This window comes from Poromitra crassiceps (genome assembly GCF_964638095.1).
Source record: "Poromitra crassiceps genome assembly, chromosome: 19".
Lineage (NCBI taxonomy): Eukaryota > Metazoa > Chordata > Actinopteri > Beryciformes > Melamphaidae > Poromitra > Poromitra crassiceps.
In genome coordinates, this window is record NC_139646.1 from 25,415,000 (window position 1) to 25,427,477 (window position 12,478).

The window sequence follows — 12,478 nt, forward strand, 5'->3', positions numbered from 1 at the left end:
GCAGGACCATAACCATAGAAAGATCTGCAGCCATGGCTACACTGTAGCAGGACCGTAACCATAGAAACATCTGCAGCTAGCATCCATGGCTACACTGTAGCAGAACCGTAACCATAGAAACATCTGTAGCTACAGTAGCAGCCATGGCTACACTGTAGCAGAACTGTAACCATAGTAAAAGAAAATAAATCCACTAAGATTTCCATTCAAACAAACTTGGGAACAACTTGGGAAGAACTTTCCCCACAAAGATCACAAGTATCAACGTGACATTCTTGGATCTGATAATCCCTCTGTAGCTGCAAAACTACAACATGGCTGCGCCCACAAACCCCCATGCTATCAGGGCTTCGAACCCATGTTCATGCTTGGGACTGGCCGAAAGTGGGCAGGTGACGTCACTCGGTCCACTATTTGCTACATCTTGCACAGCCTTGTACAGCACAGCTTGTCATGCTTGTTGTTATGCTGAGTAGGAACTTAAGTGTCTGGTTGTATATTCTGTTTTATTCTCCCAGCAGCACCACAATGAAAACACTTCAGTCAATCCAGTAAAGGGCAGCATCTTCTGTACCCACATTAGGGACAGCCTAGCTATTTCAATATTATGAATTCTAATTTCCTTCTGACCGCAGTGAATTGACCGGTTAGATAGGAGGAAAAGGTTTTTTGACAGAGTAGAAGCTACTCTACAACAGTATATGAAACAAGCTATTTAAGAGCATTATCACCTTGTCTATGAGTCAGAGAGATGGAGCACGTGAGAACAGAGTGTGTTTGTAAAGACATGAACACTGCCAAGCCATTCTGAGTGGGCACAACAGCTGCTCCAGAGACTGGCTGTCCTCCTACTGTACTCTACATTACACTATGTCTATTTTTTTTTTCATCCGATTTCCACGGCAACACTTCTTAATACAATACTGCAATATTGTTACTCCACCCTAAAGAGGGACTGTTTACATTTTGGAGTATTATTGTGGTTTTGATGATGTTTCTACTCTGCACTGGATAAAACTACTACGAGTGTCTACTACACATTGCAGCAAAAAATAAAAAATAAATACCGGTAAATACAAACAAATCCCAGGTTTTTCAGAAAAAGTTTTAAGAACGAAAGTGAAACTAAATGACTTGTTAAGATGGATTTGTGATGGATGCATGTAAGACATTCTGAAAGGAAATCTTCTCCCAAATCTGCTTTAGGGGACAAAAAACGATCCATTCTGAACGATTTTAAAGTGCATAGCGTGTGCATGCTACAGTAAAGTCAGACACCATGCATCACATAGAACCCTGGAGAGTTTCTGTGCGATGCATGTACACAATAGATCAGTGGTTCTCAAACTGGGGTACGCGTACCCGTGGAGGTACTACAGGGGGTACTTGAGAGAAAGGGGGAAATTTAAAAATGTAAGAATAAATCATGGCAATAAATGAAACGTTAAAATGAATGTGCTCAGGAGGCACTAATGACAACCCTTTCACTCCATTTCTCATTTTGTTATGTTATATTCTTCAATAGGTTATCATTCATTCATTGCATCATTATGCTGTAGTTTTCTAAGCAAAATGTTGTAGTCAGGAAAACCAGTTAGAGAACCACTGCAGTAGACGACGTACAGTAGAGTAAGTTCCAAACGGCTGATAAAAGACTTTCTAAAGATGACTAGACACAAGCGGACATGACAGAGTGGGTCCGTGCAGACTTTGTGCAGTCTATACCCCGGGTGGTGCTCAGCTAATGGACAGTCAGCACTGATGGAGGAGGTGAAGAAGGTGGAGGGATGAAGGGGCACACAGTGAAGGAAATGGTGGAGGAAGATGAAGATGGAGGGAGCGCTAGAGGAGATGGAGGAGAGTTAGACTGAGGAAAAAGAGATGAACAACATGGGCTGGTGAGGTTATTATTATGATGTGTTTATAATGACGAGTGTGGATAAAGGACAAAGAATAATCAGGGTTCCTATATTTGATGTGTGATGATCAGGTCCTCACACCTTCGTGCATGTCGATGTCGGGGTGTGATGATCAGGTCCTCGCACCTTGCGTTTGATGAAATCCCAAAAGCTTCACTATTGAGCATCATCAAGGTCTTAAGATTAGACTTTGAACATTAAACAATGCGCGTTACCTATGGGGTTTTTCCACACAAAAAGCTGGCCTGGCGCGGTAGCCCAGCGCGGCTGGGATTTGTGATTCCATACAACATGGCTTCCCGTTTTAAGCCGTGGCAGCATCGATATGGCTGTGTAATCACTAATGGTCAAAAAGTCACCGCTAAAACGGTGGATAAACATTGCATTTCCTATAAGTTCTTCACAATAAAAGCTTTCCGTTAGTTTGTCAGTGGAAAGCTTTTAATGTGCAGTAACATATCACGGCTCCGATATGGCTGAAAGGGGTCGGGAAACGGTAAAAGAAAGCAGATATCTGAAAGTACAAAGTAAAACACAGGAGAGGAACTAAACTTCAGACCACAGAGATTCAGTTAGAAGCTAGAAAAGTGCTGAGAGCTGAGAACACAGCACGTTTCTCTCTGCTCTCCACTCCAGCACAGAGTCAGAACACAGCACGTTTCTCTCTGCTCTCCACTCCAGCACAGAGTCATGAGAGTTTTGCAGAGCTCTGCTCGCAAGTAACACAGCTGTTTGAGGGGGAGAAGCAGGGGTCGAATTTTGAGATGACGGAGCGCACGAGACTCAAACTCAGAGATTCCAGTAGGCGAAATCCAAAGCACTTTTAAGGGCCTCTTTATAAATCCAAGCACTTTCAAGGTATTTTTTTTAATCTAAACAATTTCAAGTATTTTCCAGACCCGTGGCAACCTTGAATAATGTGTGAACATGTATTTTCACATACGTATACGTGTGTGTGTGTGTGTGTGTGTGTGTGTGTGTGTGTGTGTGTGTGTGTGTGTGTGTGTGTGTGTGTGTGTGTGTGTGTGTGTGTGTGTGTGTGTGTGTGTGTGTGTGTGTGTGTGTGTGTGTGTGTGTGTATTACCTGCGATGTCACAGAGTTCAGCATCACTAGCATTAGCCAGGGCTTCTTCTAGCTCTGGCTCCAGAGTCACATTCTCCATAATGGGGTCCACCCTCTTCTTAGGCACCCACGCCTTCCCTACAACATGAGTGGATACAGTCAATATGAAGAAATACACTACTGCTATATGGCAACCACTGCAACTGTACATATTACTACAACTAAGTAGTCAAAACTTTACCTGATGATGCAAATAGTAAGACTACTATCACTCTCTTGGGGCGGGGTAAAATAAATACTTCTACTACTGCAAGAACTAAGGAGAGAGATAGGATGGAATTTCTTTGCATACTTCTGTATGTGGGCAACGTATTTAACAGCAGCCATCCTTTCTTCAACACATCTTTGTTACAGTAGAAAAACAGCATCTTAGAGTTACACTGTAAAACATCCTTTCTTCAACACATCTTTGTTACAGTAGAAAAACAGCATCTTAGAGTTACACTGTAAAACACTTAAAGTGATGGATGAAGATGACCAGGTGAATGAATGTTGTGATGTGATGATTGTGATGCGGTCATATCTTCACCCATGAAACACACTCTATCATGAAGGACAGTAAACAGATTAAAGAATGCCTCCTATCACATGTGGGTTGTGTAAATGGGACAACAACTCAACATTAGGAGGGTGTTGATTGGTTGATTGGAAATGATGGATCGTGTGTATGAATCTATAGTGATATAACCCACTTCAGATTATGTTCTATGCTCGGTCTGGAAGTTTGCAAGAGGTAATGGTGAGTGTTGGCATAAGCACATACACTGAGCATGGACTTTACAGCGAAGTAGGAGGCAGCTTGAGATTAAATATATTTGCATATTCATAGACTCTTTAATGAGGGACAAGGAGCAGATGTCCTTTTAAGGGTTGTAACAAGATAATTGAACTTTTTTGTGGGAAAAACCATATCAGACACAAATTATTATTCAAAGTAGAGTAGGCTATTTTATATACGTGTGTGTGTGTGTGTATGTGTGTGTGTGTGTGTGTGTGTGTGTGTATGCGTGCGTGTGTGCGTGCGTATGTGTATGTGTATGTGTATGTGTATGTGTATGTGTGTGGTCTGCTTCTAGAGTTTCAGCCAGACATATTATCACGGCTGGTTTTCATCCTGTCATCACCCTAAAGACCCTGGAAGGACAGCCACACACACACACTTAGAGAAGCAGGCTTGTGACTGACTGGAAGGTTGCCGGTTCGAATCCCCCGACTGGCTGCTAAAACTTGACGGGAAATTAATAAGCAACCTGCTGTTGAGGTGCCATTGAAAAAAACATTGAACCCTCAGTAGTTCAGTGCTTTGAAAGTGGCCACTAGGGGGAGAGTATAGTTGTAACTGTCTGAGAATAAAGTTTGGTGAATTTTGAAAACAGCAAACAGCAAACTTCATATTCAGCAAGATCATCTTCACAAATGAGGACCACTTTTATGACTTTTGAAGCGTTTTCTGAAAATCAAAAATTTTAAAAATCACATTTACGCTTTTACCTCTCTTCTCTCCAGTGAAGGGCACCAGGTCTTCTTTATCAGGTTGCTCTTTGGCATCTTTCTCCAGGTGGGCCAGGAGGTCGTCTCTCTGGAAAGTTCCTGTAGGAGCCTTCTTGGTCTGGTCCTTCTGCCTCATCCCGGCCGGCAACAACGCATTCTAGAAAAGGCAGGAGCATTTTCAAAGGTTAACAATATGGACTGTCCCAAGAGGAGGGTTGCATTGGTTACAGCAAACAATACACCCTTGTATACTCTTACGCTGTTATAGATCATTAGTTTGTGATGCTCAAACAGTTCCAGGAGTTGTTTGACCATCACAAATGGAATTGAACCCACTTGCCCTCAACCTGCCTCTTCGACTTCAGTAGGTTTATTTCCTCTCTCCTCTACGATGGAGTTCGTCCTGTGTGATGGTGAACTTGGTGAAAAATGGCAGCTGAAGAAAGAATTCTTCGCTCTTTTTTTTTTGAGGGACTGACACCTAAATCTGACATTTACGTTCATATACGTTCAGCTAAAAATGTGACATGTCGCGATGCAACATCTTGTCATTTACCTTTAGCCAGAAAAAGACAAAACCAAACAATAAAATGGGCACTGAAATGCAAGCTAATATCTGCAAAATGCAGCAAAATGTGAATGTCTAACAGTCAGATGACAAAATATCTCCATTGCATCTTTAAACACATATTAAAGCTATAAAAAGACAAAGAGAGAGGACAGAACAAAACAGAAAATGCAAGAAAGTGTGAATAAGTGCTAAACATGAGATGGAGAGGTGGTACCATCTTTGTTATGGTGTAATGTAAATGCCACAACAGTCTCTATCTCTACTCCAGCACACACAACACAACAGTCCCTATCTCTACTCCAGCACACACAACACAACAGTCCCTATCTCTACTCCAGCACACACAACACAACAGTCCCTATCTCTACTCCAGCACACACAACACAACAGTCCCTATCTCTACTCCAGCACACGCAACACAACAGTCTCTATCTCTACTCCAGCACACACAACACAACAGTCCCTATCTCTACTCCAGCACACACAACACAACAGTCTCTATCTCTACTCCAGCACACACAACACAACAGTCCCTATCTCTACTCCAGCACACGCAACACAACAGTCCCTATCTCTACTCCAGCACACAACACAACAGTCTCTATCTCTACTCCAGCACACACAACACAACAGTCTCTATCTCTACTCCAGCACACGCAACACAACAGTCCCTATCTCTACTCCAGCACACACAACACAACAGTCCCTATCTCTACTCCAGCACACAACACAACAGTCCCTATCTCTACTCCAGCACACACAACACAACAGTCCCTATCTCTACTCCAGCACACACAACACAACAGTATCTATCTCTACTCCAGCACACACAACACAACAGTCCCTATCTCTACTCCAGCACACGCAACACAACAGTATCTATCTCTACTCCAGCACACACAACACAACAGTCCCTATCTCTACTCCAGCACACACAACACAACAGTCCCTATCTCTACTCCAGCACACACAACACAACAGTCTCTATCTCTACTCCAGCACACAACACAACAGTCTATCTCTACTCCAGCACACACAACACAACAGTCCCTATCTCTACTCCAGCACACACAACACAACAGTCCCTATCTCTACTCCAGCACACAACACAACAGTCCCTATCTCTACTCCAGCACACAACACAACAGTCTCTATCTCTACTCCAGCACACACAACACAACAGTCTCTATCTCTACTCCAGAACACAACACAACAGTCTCTATCTCTACTCCAGCACACAACACAACAGTCCCTATCTCTACTCCAGCACACAACACAACAGTCTCTATCTCTACTCCAGCACACAACACAACAGTCCCTATCTCTACTCCAGCACACACAACACAACAGTCCCTATCTCTACTCCAGCACACAACACAACACAACAGTCCCTATCTCTACTCCAGCACACACAACACAACAGTCCCTATCTCTACTCCAGCACACACAACACAACAGTCTCTATCTCTACTCCAGCACACACAACACAACAGTCCCTATCTCTACTCCAGCACACACAACACAACAGTCCCTATCTCTACTCCAGCACACACAACACAACAGTCTCTATCTCTACTCCAGCACACAACACATCAGTCCCTATCTCTACTCCAGCACACACAACACAACAGTCCCTATCTCTACTCCAGCACACACAACACAACAGTCTCTATCTCTACTCCAGCACACAACACAACACAACAGTCCCTATCTCTACTCCAGCACACACAACACAACAGTCCCTATCTCTACTCCAGCACACGCAACACAACAGTCCCTATCTCTACTCCAGAACACAACACAACACAACAGTCTCTATCTCTACTCCAGCACACACAACACAACAGTCCCTATCTCTACTCCAGCACACACAACACAACAGTCCCTATCTCTACTCCAGAACACAACACAACACAACAGTCCCTATCTCTACTCCAGCACACACAACACAACAGTCCCTATCTCTACTCCAGCACACACAACACAACAGTCCCTATCTCTACTCCAGCACACACAACACAACAGTCTCTATCTCTACTCCAGCACACACAACACAACAGTCCCTATCTCTACTCCAGCACACAACACAACAGTCTCTATCTCTACTCCAGCACACACAACACAACAGTCCCTATCTCTACTCCAGCACACACAACACAACAGTCTCTATCTCTACTCCAGCACACACAACACAACAGTCTCTATCTCTACTCCAGCACACACAACACAACAGTCTCTATCTCTACTCCAGCACACACAACACAACAGTCCCTATCTCTACTCCAGCACACAACACAACAGTCTCTATCTCTACTCCAGCACACACAACACAACAGTCCCTATCTCTACTCCAGCACACAACACAACAGTCTCTATCTCTACTCCAGCACACAACACAACAGTCTCTATCTCTACTCCAGCACACACAACACAACAGTCCCTATCTCTACTCCAGCACACACAACACAACAGTCTCTATCTCTACTCCAGCACACACAACACAACAGTCTCTATCTCTACTCCAGCACACAACACAACAGTCTCTATCTCTACTCCAGCACACACAACACAACAGTCTCTATCTCTACTCCAGCACACAACACAACACAACAGTCTCTATCTCTACTCCAGCACACAACACAACACAACAGTCCCTATCTCTACTCCAGCACACAACACAACAGTCCCTATCTCTACTCCAGCACACACAACACAACAGTCCCTATCTCTACTCCAGCACACAACACAACAGTCCCTATCTCTACTCCAGCACACACAACACAACAGTCCCTATCTCTACTCCAGCACACAACACAACAGTCCCTATCTCTACTCCAGCACACACAACACAACAGTCTCTATCTCTACTCCAGCACACAACACAACAGTCTCTATCTCTACTCCAGCACACACAACACAACAGTCTCTATCTCTACTCCAGCACACAACACAACACAACAGTCTCTATCTCTACTCCAGCACACAACACAACACAACAGTCCCTATCTCTACTCCAGCACACAACACAACAGTCCCTATCTCTACTCCAGCACACACAACACAACAGTCCCTATCTCTACTCCAGCACACAACACAACAGTCCCTATCTCTACTCCAGCACACACAACACAACAGTCCCTATCTCTACTCCAGCACACAACACAACAGTCCCTATCTCTACTCCAGCACACACAACACAACAGTCCCTATCTCTACTCCAGCACACAACACAACAGTCCCTATCTTTACTCCAGCACACACAACACAACAGTCCCTATCTCTACTCCAGCACACAACACAACAGTCCCTATCTCTACTCCACACACAACACAACAGTCCCTATCTCTACTCCAGCACACAACACAACAGTCCCTATCTCTACTCCAGCACACAACACAACAGTCCCTATCTCTACTCCAGCACACACAACACAACAGTCCCTATCTCTACTCCAGCACACAACACAACAGTCCCTATCTCTACTCCAGCACACACAACACAACAGTCCCTATCTCTACTCCAGCACACACAACACAACAGCACCAAGACATTTCCCAGACCTTTCAAGCCACTCAGTTATTCTCAAGCTAAAGCAGTGACTAAATTGCTACTTATAGCTTCATATCTTATCTCTCTGCACTTAAAGGTCTCTCTCTCTGTAGGTCTCTCTCACCTTCAGTCTTTCTTCCACCTTCAGTCTTTCTCTCCCCACGCTGTCAGTTCAATTCTTATTGGCACGACTGTTTATCACGAGCGATATCGCCAGTTTGTAACAGTCAAACCATGATGTGAGATTATTTTGCATCAAGATTCAAGATTCACTTTAATAGCCAGTAAGTAATCAGATTACAAAAGGAATTTGACTTAGTGGAAGTATGCAGTGCAGCGACCACATCAATAGTAGAAGACAAAGCAATACAGAAAAACAATCACAAATTAATAAAGTGCAAAATATAAAGTCATTTAAAGTGACGTCTGATGGGCAAGGCAGGGTGTAGGGCTGGGTTTAAGGACCTCACGATACGATACGTATCACGATACATGGGTCACGATACGATTGTATCACGTTACATTGCGATACAATACATATTGCGATATATTGCAATACTCTACACAATTTACTCAAAATTAAAAAATATAGCTAAAAATACAACTTTATACATACATACTTTATATTGATAACTTAGTGGACAAATTGAATCAAAACTGCTGAGTGTTAAGTGTGTTATTGAATGCACTGAAATAAAAAGTATTCTTATTGTATCACTGACCACATGGCTGTGCAAAAAAGTCCATATGGGAAGTATCGATACAGTATATCAATACAGTATCAAGATTCAAGATTCACTTTAATAGCCAGGGTAAGTAATCACGATACATTGTGATACAATACATATTGCTATTGCAATACTCTACACAATTTACAATATACTGTATCAATACAGTATATTGATACTGTAAAAGTCCTTATTTGTGGGAGCTTTCGGGTCTCATTGTAGAGGCGGATGGCAGTTGGGTAGAAACTGTCCCTGTGACGGGGAGGTTCTCTATTTATAGTGAAGCGGAGAGTATATCACAGCATCACTGTGGGTTTGGACAGGCCTCTTCTGTCCAGTACCTGCAGGTGTTATTTTGAACAGTACGAGCCTGTTCCTCGCTCTCTCTCTCAGTGCTCATCTGTAAGTGGACATGACATGTCACATGGTATCTATAGTACAGCCTATGGTATATCACACAACACCGCTATGAGCTGTCACATCTCATATACTTCATGAGAACGCCAGGTTACTTCTGGTGAAATCTAGCATGGAGGGATTAGATCTGTTATGTCACTGGTGTTGTGCTTTTTAAATGAAAAGTTCAGCCATGTCATTATCCTGTCATTATCTACTCACCTCACCTACATGTCAGTTGAAAACTAAGCCTTCACCCAAACAATTGCAGTTAAAGGAGCCATCTTTCTACAGCAGAGGGTTTAAGAAAAAACAACCAACTTCCATGATTGGAAGCTGGAAACCCTCATTAGTGTTTTGCTTGCACCTGTGTTGTTTACCCTGCCTTTTTGGCACAAAATGGCCCCCGTGAAAAGGGTCTATTACAACTCTGACCAACACACAACAACAACAACAACGACAACGACAACAACCATATTCACGCATACCTGCGTGGAATCCGGTTAAAATGTCGTTATGAGAATCAATTTGGTTAAGGGATTCCAATTGATAAGCAGTGTAGCAACCATCAATTCCGTAATAAATCTGTAATCAAACAAACGGGCGTCATCATGTCAGAGGTGGATGACGACACCAACTGGACCAGATCTAATATAGCAAATCAATGAACCAAAGTCTATCTCTCTAATGTGCAACTGCATGAATGTAACACAGCAGCATGTGATCCCTCTCCGGGTAAAACGAAGACAAGGACGCGTCTATTTAGGGTTAAAGGAAGGCAGACATGTTGTTCTTCTGCCCGGCATTGGCTGATCTGAACTTCCCTGGCTTTACTGGAACACATGTGGGCATCAGCCTTGCTGGGAAACGTTACTCCGTGTTTCAGCAGATGTTCCCACCTCACTGTGTTGTGTCATCGATTCACATCTAAAACAGGCAGAAACACTGTCAGCATGCTCCGTCTCTCTGTGGCTCTGTGCACGTCATGCACGCCTGCAGATCACTCAGGCCCTGGCACCGGGCGCACGGACACACTATTCCACTTCTTCTCTTGGCACTGGGGGGTGGAGATGGGTGGGTGGGGGTGGAGATGGGTGGGGGTGGGGGAGGGGGGGGATGGGGGGGGGGGCGTCCCCTCTCTGTAGGAGCACTTAAGAGACATTCATCAGAAAGCTATTACATCTGCTGTCGTCGGCACCTCCACCCATGATGGATAACTGTTACTAAACTGGCTGTAGATGCTTCGCATGCAGGAATAAACACCACCATAAAAAAAAAAGCAAGACAAACTAAACACGAGCATAAGTGATGAGGTGCTGTTACCTACAAAGCATTCATTCACTAACTACATGATAAACCACCTGGGCAAACATCACAGCGATACATCAAACACAGACATCGACGATGGGGGAACCCGGGCAGCGTAACAGCAGCAAAGGCAGCAGCATCGTAAAATCAGTCACATCAACGGTGGATTATTTTCTAGGATTTATTTCTGCTGGCCGAAATTCACTTGACCAGATACATTGTCCAAAATCCGTTGAAAATGGGCCTTACAAATTTGATGAGATTGAACAAGGTTCTGCACTTGGAAAAGACAAAATATTTTGTTATGTATGAATTCCTGAAATACACGAGAGTTAATTATGCAACATTATTGCTCTGTAAGTTCCAGCTCCTCTGACTCACACTCACCCAGGCTACTGAACAGCACAGTATGAACTCACCTCAGGATCCAGCTCCTCTAACTCACACTCACCCAGTCTACTGAACAGCACAGTATGAACTCACATCAGGATCCAGCTCCTCTAACTCACACTCACCCAGGCTACTGAACAGCACCGTATGAACTCACATCAGGATCCAGCTCCTCTAACTCACACTCACCCAGGCTACTGAACAGCACAGTATGAACTCACATCAGGATCCAGCTCCTCTAACTCACCCAGGCTACTGAACAGCACAGTATAAACTCACATCAGGATCCAGCTCCTCTAACTCACACTCACACTCACCCAGGCTACTGAACAGCACAGTATGAACTCACATCAGGATCCAGCTCCTCTAACTCACACTCACCCAGGCTATTGAACAGCACAGTATAAACTCACATCAGGATCCAGCTCCTCTAACTCACACTCACCAAGGCTACTGAACAGCACAGTATGAACTCACATCAGGATCCAGCTCCTCTAACTCACCCAGGCTACTGAACAGCACAGTATGAACTCACATCAGGATCCAGCTCCTCTAACTCACCCAGACTACTGAACAGCACAGTATGAACTCACATCAGGATCCAGCTCCTCTAACTCACTCACCCAGGCTACTGAACAGCACAGTATGAACTCACATCAGGATCCAGCTCCTCTAACTCACTCACCCAGGCTACTGAACAGCACAGTATGAACTCACATCAGGATCCAGCTCCTCTAACTCACCCAGGCTACTGAACAGCACAGTATGAACTCACATCAGGATCCAGCTCCTCTAACTCGTCCTCTAGCCGCTGAAGCTCATCCTCTGTCAGTTTCTTCAGTAGCTCGTCCTCGTCTATGTCCCGGTACTTCTCCATCTCCTTCTTCATCACCGACATGATGGACTACGCACCTGCTGGGAATACCAGGAAATACATAGCAAAAAAGTTAAATCTTTTACAAAATGTCTGAAAGCACAGAACTATAACGCCAAAGTGAATCAT

General features: G+C 44.0%; 1 protein-coding gene across 1 annotated transcript in view; it reads right to left on the minus strand.

The window, feature by feature from the left end:
* The window catches only part of tmod1 (tropomodulin 1), a 28,127-nt gene that overhangs the window by 13,830 nt on the left and 1,819 nt on the right, over window positions 1-12,478 (minus strand). Inside the window, exons 2-4 of the mRNA XM_083655907.1 lie at window positions 12,251-12,390; window positions 4,534-4,690; window positions 3,004-3,120 (exon numbers count right to left, since the gene is read on the minus strand). Coding sequence (XP_083512033.1) covers window positions 3,004-3,120; window positions 4,534-4,690; window positions 12,251-12,373 — 397 coding nt within the window. The 5' untranslated portion in view covers window positions 12,374-12,390. The remainder of the gene's footprint in view (window positions 1-3,003; window positions 3,121-4,533; window positions 4,691-12,250; window positions 12,391-12,478) is intronic.